Below are 20,019 nucleotides of genomic sequence, written 5' to 3'. Positions count from 1 at the left end.
AAGCAAAAGGGATATTATGAATTTTAAATCAAATTTTGATTTTTCGACCATATGACAAAAATTAATCAATTTGTGGCTCGACTCTCTTAAAATCTTCTCCAGCAGAGTCGCCAAGCTGTCGAAACCTCTTTTTAAAAACAAAAAAAAAGTGTCGACGTATTAAAAATAAAAATTAGAGTCGTCACCAATCTTTTATTGAGGTGTGATCAGATCACCTTGAAAATAATTTTGGTTTACGGGTTTTAACCAGACAATGAATTCGGGATTCATTTACGCACGAGGAAGAGTTAGCACCCTCGTAACGCCCATGATTGGTACTTAATTGGTTATTAATGTCTTAAGGTCGAATCTTGAAAAAAAATTCCTTTAAACAAATCTTTATTGAAATTTATTATTTTGAAAACTAAAAAAATTTAGTCATCCTGCTTCAATGAAGAAATCGAAACCCCGTAAGTTAGGGTATGATTCTTTGAAGTTCCGATAGCAACATGAATTTGCCTTTATTAGAAAACCTCATCTCGAGATAATAAAATATTATATCCAATGAGTTAGGACACAACGTTTTGAGTCCTCGAGATAAGCTTTAATTTTGGAATTTTTACGTTCTTTTGAAAAAAGGATATTTGGTTACCTAAATTCAACGAGGAAAATTGAAGGCCAGTAAGTTAGGGCACAATCTTCTCGAGAATCTTAGATACCAAGTATCTTGGAAATTTATGAAAAACCATTTTAATATTTTAATCAAATGCAACCTTTTAAACGAATAATGCGATTGAATGATAACGCACAATGTAAAAGGATAATTTGTAAATAAACATACACTAATGAATAACAAATAATCAATTGCTAAATACAAACAAGGATAGCAACAATAATCTCAATCATACATTATGCAAATACTAAAATCAACATTCGAAGGCTAATGAATTAAAAGCCAATTCTAAAAAAATCCCAAGCGAATTAATACAAATAAAATGTAACAAGTTTTAAAATAAATAAAAAATATATATTGAAATAGATCAAAAAAAGGGTTAGAAATAAATACTATGTGAAATATTAATATATAAATGAATTTTAAAGTAAGTATTGCATATGAAGAAAATCAAAATAAATAATATACACCATAATATATATATATATGTATTAATCTAAATAAATAATACATATGAAATGAAAGACTCAAAATAGATGATAATATATATATAATACATGTAAAACTTAAAATAATAATATAAAATAAAAAAATATTAAGCTCAACCATTAAATTAAATTTAAAGTTAACTATATTTAAAAAATGATGGAATAATAAACTAAAAAAACATTAAACTAAACTAATAAGGATTAAAATTGGATTTAAAATCAAATTAGAAGGGAAATATGTAAATAAAATAAAACTAAAGACCAAAATGCGGTGCGCAAATAACATGGGGGACTAAATGGGAAATATTCCCTACCCCTCCAAAACGCAGCGTTGCAACTTGGGCTAAAATGAAACAAAAATCAACTCCAGGGCCAATTTTTTTTTAAAAAAGGACCGAATTGAATTTCCTATAGAAGCGGGACGACTGAATCCATAAATTTCCCATTGGGCCTCAAAAACACGCAGATCTCTTTCGAATTGGGTCGGGTCGCGCGGGTCACACCTAAAACGTCATCGTTTTGGACACCGGTTCTTAAGTCCAAAACGGCGCCGTATCTCAACCCATATAAATAACAAAAAAAGGAAAAAAAACATTTCAAACTGAGTTTTAAAAAAAACAGAGAACTCTATGTTCTCTCATTTTCTCTTCCCCTACAGCCTAAGGTTTCGGCCCTGGCTTTTTGCACCGTGCCTCCTCCTTAATTCCACCGTGCATGGTGGTCGGAGCTTCACCACAAAGGGATTTTTGGCTCCTCTTCGCGTGGATCTGAAGACGTCACGAGGTAAAACTCTTATTTTTCTTTTAATTCACAAAATAAAAAATTTTAAATCAGAAGAAAAAAATAAAGGAAATTGGAGAATCACCTAAAAGACTGTTATTCGTTCCTTTTTAAATGCATTATTTGTTTGTTGCCTTTGATTTCTGATTTTCTTGGTTGTTACCATTTTTGTTGTGCAGGTACAAGCTCGGAGGGGACGCATGCGCGCGGTGGCGCAGCACGCGCGGGGGAGGGCTTGACTGCTGCGGCACTGGGAGCTGCATGCGGCTAGGTTTTTGGTTCTGTTTTTAGTTTAGGTTGGGCTTGTTGGGCTAGGGGTATTTAGGCTAGTGGGCTAAATTAAATTTAGGTTTTGGGTTAGGGTTTGGGCTAGTGTAATGGGTTTATTTATTTTGGGCTTTAAATTTTTTTTTGATTTTGTAATCTGGACTTTGGACTTTTAATATTAATATTTAGTTTTTTTATATTTATCGGGCCTTGGCAAAAATTGGATATTACACTGTGTGACATCCGTATTTTGTTATCTGTTCTGATAATATATCTGATTCGACTATGTGATATGAACATATGTTATTATGGTTTTGCATGTGCATTGGAGTGGGTTTTGATGTTGGAGGAAGTGTTTTTAAACAGTATTACTACAATTCAGCGGTTAAACTACAATATATGTTTGACAGCTCAACTACACCTATATGAGTGGCATATCACCACGACCCGTATGATTGGATGGAAGGAGTTGGTGTGTAGCGGATGGGGGTAGGATTTGTTCTAATATGATATGACATTTTGATATGATATATGTTCTGGAAATATAATTTTCTAATTTGATATATATTTTTGGTATTGTGTCATTCTAATATGATATTCGTGCATGAGAACATTATAAGTAATATTTTGTGTTGGTGTTTACATTTGTGTATGTTATAAGAAATTTTTGTTTTATGGGCCAAGACACACACTAGGCTTCTAGCTTATTCATTTGTTTAATACGTTTCAAGTAATTTTCTAACTTAGGACCGAACAATGTGCGAGAGCTTGGATTGTTTTCTCAATTAGTAAAATTTGAGCGATTAATTGTCGATTTTAGGTTCTGGAAGTCTCATGGTTGCATTTACATTAAAATCGGACCAGCTGTGTAACGAAAAAAATGAAAAATAACGAACAGCAAAAGAAAAAAATTTACACAGTCAACTCCACACGGCCGTGTGGTAGGCCATGTGTGACACACGATCATGTGACAAGGCGTGTGCTGGCTGTGTAGGCCTAAATTTCTGAAATTTTCCCTAAGGCTGTAAACATTGTTTCGGTCGATCGTAGGCCTTCTGTGGGGTTGGTATGTGATCAATAGTCTATATAAAACATGAAATTTGGGCATCTGTTAGTATAAATTCTTATATTTGCTTGTATGACTGAGATATCATATGATAAGTAAGCTTCGTAATAAGTTGTGAGTAACCTGAAAAATGCTATGTATGTTCTGAATCTGTTATGTTATGCATGTATACTGTAAACAGGTCTGATTTCTGTTACGTTTTGTATTTGTATCTGGGATGGGTTTGCTAAATGGAGGAAGTGTGTAAATGGCGATAACTCACCTACTAAATTGGCAGCTCAACTGCAAATATTCTGTAAAGTGTCAAACTGACACTAAGTGGTGTGTAGGGTTGGATGGGTGTTTCATACCCCATATGCTGTGTTGGGATGGGGGTAGGATTATATGTATGTATCTGTATTGCTCTGAAATGCTCTGTTTTTGCTATTTCTATCTGATTTAAATCAGTTTGATTAAATTGTATGTTACACACAGAGATTCGAAAACTCACTGTCTATTTGTTTGATACTTTCAGGTAACCCTCAGAATTAGGCGGGTCGGTGAGATGGGAGCTCAATTTTATCTATGTTTACGTAAATTTTATTTATCTAAATTGGATTTAAGCGTTTTGTAATGTTTGGACTATTTTGGACTGTTTTGGTTTTTAGGATTTTATTTTCAATTTTTGCATGATACTATTAAAAACGTTTTATCGAATGTTTGTTTTCCTACAAGACAACTGATTCCGAGGAAATAAACTTGGTTTTCCAAAACATAATGATCTGAGAATTTTTGCTGTAAATTTTTCGTTTTAGAAAATGCAAGCAAACATCGTTTTCACTATAAATTGAGTTAGATGTATTTTCCTATTAAACCGGGGTTTAAGTAATAAAAGTTTACGACATGTTTTCAAGACTTACGAAAAACTAGATTTACAATAGTTTTACGTAACATCTCCAAATTTGACCATAATATCTAAGTCAGGTTTGGGGTGTTACAAACTCAATCTTTTAAAATTATAAAATCAAATCTTATCAGATTACAAATCTTCTAAGATTACTTTCTATATTTACCAAGGTAGCCCTAATTTTTCATAAGTGCTTCACTAGGCCACCAAGGCTTCAAGTAAATGGACTTCTTCACATGTTCCACAAATCGGGCCAGTTCAAATGGGTCGAATAAGCCTTATTTAATCGATTGACCTCCATGGGATGCTCTTTACACAATCGTAACTTTGATTCGCAACCCGTGACAACAAAGTGAGATTATATTTAGAGGTGATCATGGGTCGGGCCAGGCCGAGCCCAGATAAAATTTTAGGCCCATTTTCTAGGCCCAGACCGGGCCTAGCCCGAAATATGGGCCTAAAATTTTGTCCAAGCCTGGCCAAAAGAAAATTGCTAAGCCCGAGCCCGGCCCGACCTGGCTCATATTAAATATATATTTAATATATAAAAAATATATTTGATTAAAAATAAAATATATATTTGATTAAAATATATATATTTAATATATAATTTGGGTCGGGTCGGGCCCGGGCCAAAAAAGTTTTACTCGAGGCCCGACCCGTTTTCTAAAAGGACCTCGTTTTTTGCCCAAACCCATATTTTGGGCCTATATTTTTACCTGAATCCTCTCAGTTTTTGGGCGGGCCGTCGGGTCGGGCCGGATAACCTAACCCATGATCACTTATAATTATATTCCTAGTATATAATAAAACCAACTCCTTTTGAGAGTCATTATGATTAAATAGAAGCATTATAGTGATTTTAGTCTATGTTGTTTTTACTTGTAAAATATTTGTATGGGTAAAATATTAAAATTTTCAATTACTTTTTATTGACCGTACATATTTTCAACTCTATTTTAAGTAAATAGGGATTAATTAGGTACAGGATGAGGATCGAGGGATTTATGAGGTGTTAAACAATAGATTAAGAAATGGATGAAGCCAAAAGTCTTAGAAACTGATAACTAAAATTCAACTTTATATTTATATCGTTCATTTGCTTTGGTTTACCAAAATCTTCATTTTTTTTTACAGCATAGCTACTTGCTTTTCCATTTTGTGTAATATAAAAGCCTTGAGTTTATTTCGTGTTTTGAATTTAGATTTTTTTTTCAGTTTAGATTTTGAAAATAGGTGCACTACTCTTATATTTCAAATTTTGTTTGATTTTCTGGTATTAATCATGATTTAGTGTTGGCATGTGCGGTTATAAAACTAGAGAGAATAACATATCATGTTTAGCACAGCTAAAGATGGCTAAAAGGGCGATGGAATTTGCGAAACAAATTGGTTGGGCTCGTTCAAAAAGTGAGAGAATTTGAATAAAATATAGGTTCGAAAAATAGGTTTGGGCAAAAAAGTAAGGCCCGTTTAGAAAACGGGTCGGGCCTTTGGTAAAGTTTTTTGGGCTTGAGCCCGACCCGACCCGAATATGCAAAAAAAATTATTGTCTTTTTTGCTGTTTTCTTGCTCTTTTTTTTACTGTTTTCTTGCCATTTTCTTGTTGTTGTTGTTTTTTTCACTATTTTGCTACCATTTCACTATTATATTGTTACTATTTTGTTGTTATTATTTGGATATTGTATAACTTTTTTTGTTAATTTTATTACTATTTTAGAGGTATTTGCTTATTAAGTTGCATCTATCTTAGTGTCATTTAAGTATACATATTGTTTTTTAATTTATTTTCAATTTGTTAAGAAATATTTATTTTAATATTTTTAGTATTTTTGATATATTATATATTTTTAAAATATATATATATTAAAAAATAATATAATAAAATTAATACGGGCGACCCGAACCCGAGTTTTAATATTTTTATCCGAGCCAGACTTGGACAAAATTTTAAACCCATTTTTTAAGCCGGACCTAACAAATGGGCCTAAAATTTTGATTCGATCTAACCCGATCTCGACTCGACCCGGCCCATAAACACTTCTAGTATCCACATTACACCTTAGATGTCCGCATTGCACCTTGATTAATTCAAGATAGAGTTAGGTTGAACCCCAAAATTAGGGGCAAAAATTTTTTAGTGTCCGTTTTATCTATTCATAAGAATTTTGGAGTAGATATTTTGTTTAAACCACGTCCAACTCCTTACTATTTGACTCAATATATATCAATATAAATTTACCGTAATTAATTTCTCTCTCGAGTACTCCAACTGCCTGGCCATTTGAATGTTTACACCTTTTTTAAATTGAGTTATATAATATTTCTTATTTAGTTAAAACATTCCTAACTCGCTGCACTCTTTTGAAATTTAATTTTTATATTTTTTATTTTCAAGAATTTAATTTTTTTTAATTTTTATATTTTTAAATTTAAGTCTGACGGTTAGTATTATTTTTTTGTTAAATTTATTGACATGACATTTTTAAATAAAAAATACTCATTTGGCCGTGATATTCTAGTCATATAAGCTACAAATTTCGGCCTATAAATAGGCCTTAGTTGCTCTAGATTTTAACACAAAAGAAATTTTTAGATTGAGATAATTTTGTTCTTTATTTCGAAGGGTTTTTCTTTTGGGGCTTTGAGTTTTCTTTTGATTCTCTTCATCTTTTGCACTCTCCTTTATTATAGTGGAATTTTCTTTAGCCCGTGGTTTTTTATCCGCTTTTGAAGAATTTTTCTATGTAAAATTTATGTGTTCAATCTTTTTCAATTTTTGCTTTATTTACTTGTTTGTTGCATATACATGTCAATTCCTTACAAATCGGTATCAGAGCTAGTTCGGTTTCCACATTGAACTTGTTTAGAGATGGCAGCGTCAAGGTTTGATATTGATAAATTCGACGGCATCACAAATTTTAATCTATGGCAAGTTCGTATGTCGACAGTCCTGATTCATAGTGATCTTAAAAGGATCCTTATAGAGAAAAAGCTCGCAGGAATAGAGTAATCAGAGTGAGATAGGTTAGATAGGTTAGATAAAAAAGTTTTATCAACAATTCAATTATTTTAACAAATAATTTGTTACAGAAGGTTTTGAGAGAGAAAACATTGTTTATATTATGTAAGAAACTGGAGCCTTGTATTTGACGAAATCCTTAGCCAATAGGTTAGTGTTTAAACATCTCTACACATTCAGAATGATCGAAGGTGAGTCTATTAGAGCTCATATTAGTGAATTTTTACCTTTCTGAAGGACCTAAAGAATCTCGAAGTAAAAATTAGCGATGAGGATCATGCTATGTTATTGTTATGTTCTTTGCCCTCTTCTTATAAAACTTTCAAGGAAACTCTAATTTATGGGAGTGATCATCTCTCATTTGAAGACATAAAGGGGAATCTACTGAAAGGATAAACTTGATAATGAGTTAGGCCCGAACAAAAGATAAGATGGGCAAGCCTTAATTCTAATTGCGAGGGGCAGACAATAATCCAAAAATCCAAATCGAAACAGGTCGACGGCAAGATCTAAATCTAGAAACTGTGACAAAGAATGTGGCTACTGTAAGAATAAGGGTCACATTAAGTCGAAATGCTAAAAACTTCAAAATAAAATTTTAAAAAAAAATACTCACTTGGTATCCATGTAATTAATAAATCTAACAAAAAAAAAACATCGTATTAACAATTTTTTTTACAAAAGCTTTCGTTAAGAAGGCTTTGATTTTAATTAGATTTAATTTTCACCTTGGCAAATACTTTAAAAGCACTTTCGTTTGACGTTTGTTATACTTGTCAATATTTTTTTTAAGTTTACTTATCAATATTTGAAACAACTAAATTTGAAGTACACGTTTTGAATATCCTTTTTGATGTTATTGTTAACTTTTAACTAAATTTGTCGTGAATAGACCAAAGATTGAAATTTGTGAAAATTAAACTTAAATCTGGTTAAACATTAATTATTTATATAATGTTATACTATTTATATAATTAATTGTTGAAATAAGCATTTCAAAATTTTGAAATAATAAAATATAAATTAATTATCACAAAATGATTTATATAATATCTACTATTTAACATATATAATTAAAAAAATATTACAAATGAATAAATTATTTAAAATAATGTAAAATTAATCTCGTAATGCGAGGTCATATTCCTAGTGTTTAAAAATAATCCACCAAATTATATTGAGAAATATTTTTATCTTGAATGAAATGAATTTTTTCACCTCCAAAACTATTGGTATCTTTTTAGCAAACCGATGGAATATGAGGATGCATTTTAAAAAAAAAATAATTCATTCCATTTTGAAAGGGGTATTTGTAACATCCTATACCCGGCTTGATCGCCAAACCCGAATATCAGGATGTCACACCACCGTTTCATGTCTTACTCATAGTAAATTGTCACATTATTAAGAAATTATCCTCTTTAACAGTGATCTTATAAATTTTTACTCAAACATATAACAATCATTATTAGAACATGCCAAACATACTTTAAATAATCTTATAATGACAATTAAACATGCATAAGGTCCATTTAGCAAAAATCTCAAAACTGACTACGTAGGTATTGATACTAAAGGTGAGGTATCGATAATTCTCTCAAGTGGTATTGATACCGCTTGGAAAATTGGTACCAAAACTACTTACTGTTTCTTGCTTAAAACCCAAACCTCAAAAATTATCAGTATCTCTGCCAAAGTATCAATATTTCCACCCCGAATATTGATACTCGTGATAGGGTATCAATACCAAATTATGTTATTGTCTCCCTGCACATTTCAAAATCACAAAGGTATCGTTTTTACAACACGAATATCGATACCTCTGCTCTAAACCAAAAAAATACAACATACTTGAGCATATAAATCATTCCAACATGCACCAATCCATCATGCTAACATACCGTCATCAAATAAACATCAAAACAGTCATAATAATAGTCTTAAACATCGAAAGTAAGTCCAAACAATAATCAACATAATATGAAACAAATCTCATAAAGTTAGGAACAAATAGTCGATGAAAACATCCAAAACATCATGGTAAATACCAATAAAAGTCTACCACATTGCCTTATTCCCAAAACGAAAAAAAATAACAATAACACCTACAAAATAACGGAAAAGGACTTGCTTGGATCACCCTTTGGAACCACACCGCTCACACCGGCACTTAACTACTTTGCAAGGGTTTAAAAAGGAATAAGTGAGCTTAACAAGCTCAATGAATGCCTAGAACAACTACCATGCAAACAACTCATCAAGTATTAACGAAACAATCATATAGCACAACGTCAACAGTTTCAACTCTAGTGTCATATTATGTTTACTCGTGCATTATTTGCTAGTTCATTTACATGGTAATCATATTCACTTTTAAGCATATATCACATTACATATATAATCATATAACATTTAATCATATATCACAATACTCATATAATCACATAACATTTAAGCATATATCACAATACTCATATAATCACATAACATTCAAGCATATATCACAATACACAAAAACATGTTTATAGATAAATTGCATAATGGTCACATTTCATATAAACACATATCATAATACACATATTCATAATTTAAGATAATTTAACACTTGAGCTATGAAACATAAAAGTGAGCTCTATCATCATTCATCGGATACACGGATCTCCAACACACCACATAGACTCATAGAGTCAAACATGTCCCCAAAGTGAAGCATAAAGCTAACACTCTCTTTATTTCCCCTCACATGTCCCATTGAATAGAGCTTAGCTCACATTCCCTTATCCCTCTAACATGTCCCAAGGCCTCAACATCCAAAATCACTGTACATATAGGTGAGTACTCGCAATCCGATGGCATGTCAACTATATCCAACAATTTTAAGATCACAATGCCAAAATATCTGAAACCAAACACATATCACTTACCGATTATCCATGCACTATCACTGCATATCTGCATATTTAGTAAAACATTGTCCCTAACATTTAACATATACATAACATGTACACATTTGTGTTTTTACAACAGTTATCATAACCACATATCACATGTTATAGCATCTCATCTCAATTCACATATTCACATAGTTCACAAGATAACATAGGTATGAGAAAGCTTACACTCGGAATTTAGAGTAGGGGTTTAGGCTACTACTAAATTTCCAAATAACACATTGAATCATGCCCACAAGTAATTATTCCAAACACTCACCAATTACGCATTCACTGAAAAGCCGAAAGCTCAAACTATCTTTTCATTGCCTTTATCTCTACTCATAGAATGTCTTATCGATTCCAACGCTTCAGTAAAGTAAATCACACAAAAACACAATCAACATTTAGCCAAAGGCTCACATCAAACAATCCAAAAACACAAGCTTAAGCTAGGTTCTCTTTTGATCGAAACCTTCAACATAGAAAACTTAAAATTCGAATATCTCGGTCTATACTCAGTCTTTTCGCCTAAAACCAATTTCATTCATCTTATAGTTAACTTATGACTAATTTCCAACCTTTAAACTACAATAAAATTGTAATATCCCTAAATCGGGTCTAGTAGTTTCGGGTATATCTTTTAGGTTTCGAGCGTGAATTTAGGAATTTATCGGGTTAATAGTAATTTTTAATTTAATTTAGGAGGTCAATTTCATCTAAAATTGATTAAACAATAATCCGAAAAAATAAAAATATTTTTTGGAAAAAATAATTTTAAAGTAATTAAATAATTATTAGTTAAAATAATTAATTTGGGTCGAAAAAGAATTTTAAAATAATTTTTATTGGGGGTTAATTTGAAATAAATTTAAATATTAATTAAATTAGATTTAATTGTAAAATAAGAGAAATTTTGATGTATTTATTTGGCAAATAAACCTTTAAATTTAGAATTTTGGAGGGAAATGATCAATTAGTAAAGTAAGGAAAATGTGGTAGTGGCCATTAGGAAATTTCCCAATTTTTAAATTTATGGTGGGTTGTTTCAATTTTAAACACAATGCATCTAGCCTACTTTTCACACCATTTACATCAGATTAGAGAGCTATAAAGTTCGTTTTCTTTGCATGGTTTTAAAGACCTATCATCAGAGAATAGATTCAACAAATTTCCTTCTCAAAATACTCTCTTTTTTCACCCGAAATTATTCACAAGAGTAGCCAAAAATATTTTGAAATTTCTCAAGATTCTTAAATCAAGATTTTCAATCAAAGGATTTAGAAAAAATCAAAGGTAATTATTATTTCTAAACTTATTTTTATGATGATTAAAAGCATATTTACATGATTTGAGTGATAATTACATCATTTTTTTTATCAATGTCGTCTTCTTCAAAAGCTTAAGGTGCTTTAATGGTGGATCTTGAATTTTGATAGAAAATCTACAAATCAATGGATCTTCCAACTCAAAATGGATATATTAGAAGATTTTTTTATTTTATTTATCAAGATTAAACATGTTTTGTAAAGTAATTTAAAGAAATTCGAATTTCATCCCCTTCACGAACCGAATTTTTGGATTTTTGTGAAATTGATTTAAATGTGAAATTAATGCTTAGTATATGTTTATTTGGTCTAGTATTGATGTTTGGAAGTGATTAGGAGTGCTGGAGTGATCGATTTTGTGAGGAATCGAGTTTTCGACTTGATAACACAAATCCAGTAAAGTAACTTTGAGTGAGAATTTTGAATAGCCTAGTTGATGAAAATTTGTGTTTATTATATCTTTTGAAAGGTTATTTTATTTTTGTTGAAGCTCTGAATCTTGAAGAGGATCGAGCTAATCGAAATTGAAGCTTGGATTTGCTTGGTTGATCACTTGGTTGTGGTTGAGTTAGTTGTGTGGTGAGTGTTATTAAAGGGCGATTTGGTAAATTGACCCTCACTTATGCTTAATTGGATGATTAATTACTAATTGAAAATATTTAATTGAGTTTTGGTTGGTTAATTGTGTAAGATTATTGATATATATTTAAGTGATGAAATTTTTGTTAAATGTTGGTAAGTGAGCATCTAGTGATTTTATGTGCTTGATTTGATTGATTATAATAGTGAGCTAAGCAAGCATGCTGGAGTTTTTGGTTCATGGTATGATGATATTTCAATTGATAAATGAACATTGATAATAGGTAATTGGTATGCTAGATTTAATTTCATGTTAAAATGACTATGTTACATGATTCACATATGCATTTTGGCACTTTAAATTGAACGCATTATTGACTGAAATTATATTTTGATTGATTGATTATGTTGGTAATATAGCATGATGGATCCATTGGATATAGTTGGCATGCCATAGGATTTGTGAGTACTCACCATATTGATATGTTATTTGTAAGCAATAAGGCTCTAGGTGGACTAATTTGGAGTAGATAAGGGAGTGTTGAGTTTGTATCTCCACTGAACGGGACTGATTTGAGGCAATATAAGGGAGCATGTGGCCTCGACCCACTCAACCTGGGACTTATTCTGATTCTGATTAGGAGTAAGGAGATCTGTTTATCTGATGTATGATCACCCGATTAAGCTATGATTGTATATGCCAATATAAATGTATGAAATGTTATATGCTAAATTGATGATTATATGCCCTGATTAATTATGATTTTTGATACATGGTTGAACTTATGACATTGAACTATTATGGATTAATATTGTGACTGAAAATTTTTATTTGATTGGTTTCGATTTAAGCATGATTTGGGTGCTAATTTACTCGTCATTTTATTCATATTTATTGAGCTTTTTAAGCTCACACCCTCACATTCGTGCAGTTAACTGACGGGATTGAGGAGCTGAGAAGCCGAGCAAGAGAGTTCCAAAAGATTAAGGCTCGTTAAAGATTTAGATACACATTTTAGAGATGGTAATCGGGCATTGTGGAGCTTCCGGGACTTAGTTTAATTTTGGTTGTAATTGGACTTGGACATTGGACATTTTTTATTTTGGAAGGTTTTCTAATATCATATATGGATGTTTGAGTTTTATTATTGAATAATTTACGATGTATTGTTGCTTGATAACACGGTGTGTAAGGTATGATGTTTACACTAACCATTATTTAAATGAAGCTTCCGTAGAGTGGTTTATTAGCGACTAAGGTACGCCACTTGTTTCAATTAATCGGTGGATGATATGCATGAAATTGAATGTTTAATTCTAATTAATTGAGGCTGAATTGGTGTTAATAAATTCAATTGAAGGTGCATGAATATGTATGATATTTAATTGTAGCTAAATCAAGTTTAATTGGCCATTAAAATACTCAAATCGGGTTTAAAATCGAATTTTTCGCACAAAAAAAACTGCAGTAGACTGTTGGGGGTTTGAATTCTGGTCTTTTTAAATTGGTTATCTAATTCGTTTAAATTACAAATTAGTCTTGTAACTTGATAAGTCTAATTAGAGCCTTAAATGATAAGGAAGCTTGATAAAATTTTAGGATTAGACTTGTAATTGATAAAATTGGTTAGAAACACACTCAATTTAATATTCGAGTATAGTACTTATAGTTTGAAATTATTACGATTTAGTTCTTGATGATAAAACTTGAATTAGACATAGAAAATAAACTTGGATTAAGTTGAAATTTTTAGGGCTTACATAAATTGACTAAAAGAGGGTTGGTAATATATAGATTTAAATTCGGGTTAGTTTAACTGTAGGTGGTAAAATGGCAAAAATGTCTTTAAGTTAAATTACTTATAAAAAGTTTAAAATTGGTTCACAAATTGCTTCTGCATTAATAAATAACTAATAAATGGATAAGATTGAGGTGTTATAAGGTCGGGGTGTGTCTTGGGAGGTCATTAGTTGGAGAGTCATTTAGGTGGCTAATGTAACGCTTCGAATGTAGGCAGGTCCGTCCCAGTTAGGTTTGGGGTGCCACAAAAATACTTAATTCATATTATCAAGCTTTTCGACATGTTTTATGGCTATTTCTCGAAAATTCATTAAAACTCAAGAATTCTTTAACAAACTTCAAAGTAAGTCTAAAAACCTTCTAATTACATCAAAACTAATTGAAAAATATTTTGAAACCACGTTTTTATGCAAAGTCTCAAATTTCACCATTAACGACCTAATTTTCAACTTTTATTTAAAACATGCGATTTAATGGCTAAAAACTTAGCTTAAAAACTAAATAGTATTTAAAAATATTTAGGAGTTGAATCATTACCTTAGACGACGAAAAATCGAGCATTTGATCGAAAACTCGAAAAACCCACAAGCTTGACAATGAAGGAATCTGTGGTGTTTTTGGATGTTTTTCTTGGATTTAATGGAGGTTTAATAATTTGGAAAGTGAAAGAAATCAAGAGTATGGAGTTTGAGAATCAAAATCGATTGTAAAGTGCTTAGAGAATCAATTTGTGGGATCAAGAGTATGGAGTTTGAAGTTTGGTAATCAATCTGTGGCAAGTTTGGATGACGGCAATTCTAGTTCAAACCGGCTTAAAAAGGTTGTTACTAGGAAAAAGCCTGAGAATTTAAATCAAACAGAATGGGAAGAGCTTGATGAAAAAGCCTTGTCTACAATCTAGTTATGTCTCGCGAATAAGATATTGCAGTAAGTATTGATGGAGAAGACCTCATCCGCCTTGAGATAAAGGTTAGAAACTCTTTATGGGACTAAGTCTCTGGCTAACCGTTTAGTGTTGAAACAACGCCTATTTATATTTTGCATGGATGAATATGATCTTCTTAGAGATCACATCAGTCAACTTATTACTTTTTTAAATGACTTAAAGAACATTGAGGTTAGATTGACGATAAAGATCAGGTTGTACTATTATTGTGCTCTTTACCCCTTGACACAAGTCTTTCAAAGAGACCCTGATTTATGACAGAGACAAACTTTTGTTCAAAAATGTGAAGGGTCATTTTTTTACTAAAGACAAACTAGATAATGAGTTTGGTTCGGATAGCAATGCAGGTAGGAAAGCTTTTGTTTTTGTAGCATCAAAGAAACGAGACAAATGGTGTCGCCATTGTAAAAAATTAGGTCATGCCAAAACAAATTTCTATAAACTGCGAAATAAAAGTGCTACTGAGAGTAGCGAGGAAAATGTAATTGATGTTAATTTGGCCGATGAAAGCGGTGATGATTTCTTATTAGTGTCAACAAGCGATAACTCCAAGCTTATGTCCGAATGGATCCTAGATTCGAGATGTTCTTTCCACATGTGTCCCAATAGAGAATGGTTCTCCACATAAAGTTTGGTTGAAGGTGGAGTTGTAAGTATGGGAAACAATTCATCTAGTAAGGTAATTGGTATTGGTACTGTTAAAATTAGGATGCATGATGAGATGATTAAGACACTCTCAAATGTCACGTATGTACCTAGTTTACGAAAGAATCTCATCTCTTTGAGTATTTTAAACTCGAAAGGATGAGAATCAATATCGAGTCGAGCGGCATTAAGGTATCTTATAGAGCTCTTGTTTTGTTAAAAGGTAAAAGGACCAATAGTCTTTATATTCTGGAAGGTTCTACAATGACCGGTGAAATCGGACATCCCTCGTCCATTACGGAGTCGAAGTCAACTTGTTTAGAGCGGAGGCAACTTGGTCATAGGAGGGAAAAAGGTATGACCGTTTCGTTAAAGAGAGGTTCTCTTTTGGATGCAGGTTTCGAAAAGTTAAGGCACTGTGTTCGTGATAATCAAACCCGAGTTAGTTTTGATTTGGTAGTGTACAAGTCAAAGGTTAGAAGACTTTCAGTTTCTAAGCACAGATTTGACTCAGTTAATTCCCTACATAGTTCAAGATAGGCTTGTGGTTGGCTTTGGCAAAAATGTCGTTGTGGAAATATGAGTCAAGGTGGAGATTTGTTGAGTATGACTCCTACTTCAGTCAAATTTGTGAAATAATCTTCTAGTTAAACTCTGACTATTTGTTTCAATCAAACCAAAAATTTTAAACACAAGGGAAGTACATATTTTTCAAAATGTTGTTTAGAATCAATTGTACAATTTTTTAAATATATTAAAATTCTAATCAAATTTGTTAAAAATATTAAAAAAATTTACAATTACAATTTACGGTCAACAAACTATGAATTATTATCCCCTTATTTAAAGGTTGATGAGCGACTATAGGTAATTCTAGGCATATATGATAAGAACCTATAATGAGATTAATGTTAAAAAAAATTAATTTGATACTAATGTAAAAGAAAACAAGGAAAAATATTATCTATCATCTACTTTTTTTAGAATCAAGGTTAGGGAACTACCCGTCGTATACCTAGAAAAGCATCTGGGCACTAAAGGACTCCTAAAATCAGGAATGTGTTAAAGGGTTGGGATAGGGGAGAGTATATCAATCAGGGATGATGAATGGATCCCTGAATCTGTGGATTATAGAATTCATAATAAGGTTACAAACAGTTCGATAATAAAGGTATCTGATTTGATTTTGCATGAAACAAGACAATGGATGGAGGAGCTTTTTACCGGTGTTTTTTCGTCTGGAGATGCAGAACGAATCTTATGCATCCCTCTAGCTTGACACCCATAAGGAGACAGAATGGTACGAAGGGGAGAACAAACAAGGGAGTATTCGGTAAGGAGTGGTTACAAAAAGACAATGCAAGATGAAAATATAACCAACATACCAAATCCTTAGAGGAACTATTGCAAAAAACTCTGGCAAATTGAGCCGCTGAGTAAAGTAAAAATTACAAATCAGAGGGTGTTTAATAATTACATTTCAACACTTAACAATTTAATAATTCGAAGACTAGGCGATGTAATGACATGTCCAAGATGTAGAAATGACAGTGAGACCATTGAGCATGTGTTCAGGGAATGTGCATCTACAAAAGAAATATGGGACAAGTTAGGAGTTGGGTGGCCACAAAATATCTCCGAGACAAATTATAGAGAATGGATGACTTATCTATTCAAGTAGGGTCAAGAGAACGATGAAGATGTGGTGCTGTGTAGGCAATATGGACCGCTCGATATCGGATCCTGCATAAGGGGCAAAATTAGTCAGTACAGGAAACAGTGAATCTCATAAACAAGTATAGCCAAGAGTGGAAAGATAGTAAAGAACGTTTGGCTTCCAAAGTACTAGTGGCTGAGGGTTGGCAACCACCGAAACCAGGACTAATCAACTTAAACTTTTGATACGAGTCTCAAGTCCCAACTTCAGGCCTATAGATGCGATGTGCTTACACTACCTCAAGGCCCAACAGCAAGGTCTAAGGTCAAGCAAATCAAATCAAGATTCAATCAAATTCAATATGCGAGGATGAATATTTTCAAGGAAACGAAGAATGATACATGCATGGAATGGGTGAAATGTATTAAAGTCAAGTCAACCAAACTGTTAATTTTACTCCCCAAAACCCTCAAAATCTTTTATTTTTCCCAAAAATTTTTACTCCTTCCCACTTTTCCCCTAAAACTTTTATTCCCTTCCCATCCCACCTCCCACCTCCCACCTCCCATCTACCCCAAACCCTCCCCCCTCTAATTTTTTTAAATATTTTCCCTCCAAAATTTTACTCCCCCTATTTACTTTCCCTCAAACTTTTATTTCTCAAAACTTTTTATTTTCCCCCTAAACTTCTACTTCTCACCCTTTACTCTAAAAAAAATCAAAATTATCCCAAAAAAATCACTAAACATAAATAATAATAATTTTATTTATATCTACTATTTATATTATTAAATTAAATTTCACATTTTATAATATTTATATTATTGAATTGTTTAGTCATATTGAATATTTATATTAAAATTGAATTATTAATTATATCATAAAATATTCGTGTTAAAATTTTATATTTGTATCAATTTCACATTTTATTTTTAAAATAACTTTTATTAAAAAATCATATTTTTACATTTAATGTATTTTTTAATTCCAAAATACATAGTGATAAGAATCTGAAGATAATTGAAACAACTAAGCAAGCAAAAAAGCTAACCAGTATATAAAAAAATTAATAAATAAATTATGAGGTGATGAAAGTTAATAAAAAAATTGATTAAGGTGGACAAATTTTATTACGATGGGTGACAGTGGTTACAAGGACCTAAAATTATTTTTTAAAATTTAACTCGAACAAATATATTCGATTTGATTTGATTCGAATTCCATCTCACTCAACTCGATTCGAGAAAATTTCAAATCAAATTAGGATGATAAAATATGATTCGTCAACTCGATTAACTCGAAATTTTTCGATTCGATTCGATTCGATTCGATTGAACGCTCACCCCTACCTTTTTTTTACATACACAAGGGAGAGGAACGGTCTTGTGCATGTCTTGGCAATGAAGGGTTTAAAGTGGAGGGAGCAGAGTCACCTGATGAGGGAAGTACCGGTGTTTGCGAGAGGGAAAATGGAGGAGGAGAAGAGATCGGTTGGCTGGTGAAACGAATCGACGAATGACCAAAAGGGTCTCCTCCAAAGAAATGCGAAGGTTAAGGGAGCAAATAAGAAATGAAAGGGGAAATCTGGAGGTTCCTGTTTTCAAAATCAATTGGGTTGTGAATACTGGGGTGGTTTAGGAAGCCAACAAGGAAGCCAACAGTTTTTATTTATTACTGCATTCTTTTATTTTTTCTTCTTTATTAGTCATTATTATTTTATTGGTTTTCAGTTAGGTTGTTTTTGATGTTTAGTATTTTTTGGCTGTATTCTTTTCCATAAATGAATCCAGCTGGTCTTTTCTTTTATAAAAAAAAAAGCAAACAAGGAAAGTACCAACACTCTCTATATAAAGAACCAATTACCAAAACTCAAATGTTTTCCTTTAACATCACCAAATTTCTTTATCTTTTCTCATTGTTGTAAGGTCGTTGTTTATGATTAGCATGGAGAACAGAGGTTTTAATGTTAGATTTATGGTACTTCTGGGTTTATGTTGTCTTCTGATTTCTTGTGCTGCTGTTCCTGCTATAAGTGAGGGTAATATTTTAGTTTTTAATTTTTAATTTTTATTAATTAATTTATACAAAATTAATTTATTTGATATATATATATTTTTATATAGGAAATCTCAAGTCAAATAAGGAGCTACTCCCTTCTTCCGCCCGAAATTTACTTACCCAGGTCCTTTCTCACTCACAAAGACAAACATATATAATAAAATATTATCTTATATCTAAACTCCACAAATGGAGTAATAAAATGACATATTTTTAGGAAAAAGAAAACGATTACAGATTATTAATCTTAAAATAAAAGAGGACACTTTTGAACCACTTTTATTTTTGAAGCAAGAAGACGAACATCAATACTAGCAATTCTGAAAGTTGTTGTATTCTTGGACAATTGTCTGTCTATCCGTATAAATTTTGCATGGCTGAATATATGTAAATTTAATAATTAGATTAAAGTTGTATATAATTATATTTTGCAGGATGTGAAAAAATCAAGTGAAGCTGAGGAAATGTTTGGGGAATATTTAGGACATGAATTCAATGAAGAAAGGATGCTAATGGAAACAACAGATTATCCACCACCCGGTCCCGACCCCAAGCATGATCCCCATGCTCCTCCTCCTCCCCAACCATGAAAAGAAAAAAAAACCAACATGTCTAAACTTTTATATTTAACCAAAATAATTTATATAATCTTATATGTAACTTTTTAGTTGTTGCAATAAAATTCTTGTTTTATATATAGACATCTCATTTCTCTCATAATTATAAAACTTAAGCCTCGCTTCAATTCAATTTATATTCTTAAATCATTTTATCCACCAATGGCCCGATTTCCTTTGTTAATCTTCCTGTCCAACAATGGCTCTATTTATTTTTACTAACTAAAAGAATATTAGTTTTCATATTAATATTAATATTAATATTTTATAATTAAGTAAGAAAATGTTTTGTTCTGA

The 20,019-nt window shown here is 31.7% G+C and overlaps 1 protein-coding gene across 1 annotated transcript; it reads left to right on the top strand.

Annotated features, from left to right (window-relative positions):
• The first annotated feature begins 18,855 nt into the window (after positions 1-18,855).
• LOC107919501 (uncharacterized) lies at positions 18,856-19,800 on the top strand. Its single transcript, XM_016848952.2, has 3 exons — positions 18,856-19,085; positions 19,171-19,229; positions 19,540-19,800. The coding sequence occupies exons 1-3, from the start codon at positions 18,983-18,985 to the stop codon at positions 19,693-19,695; spliced, it is 318 nt and encodes a 105-aa protein (XP_016704441.1). The 5' UTR covers positions 18,856-18,982; the 3' UTR covers positions 19,696-19,800.
• Positions 19,801-20,019: the final 219 nt, after the last annotated feature.

The sequence above is a fragment of the Gossypium hirsutum genome, chromosome D13, assembly GCF_007990345.1.
Source record: "Gossypium hirsutum isolate 1008001.06 chromosome D13, Gossypium_hirsutum_v2.1, whole genome shotgun sequence".
Taxonomy (NCBI): Eukaryota; Viridiplantae; Streptophyta; class Magnoliopsida; order Malvales; family Malvaceae; genus Gossypium; species Gossypium hirsutum.
Note: the sequence above shows the minus strand (reverse complement) of the source record. Positions and strands in the feature narration are given on the sequence as shown.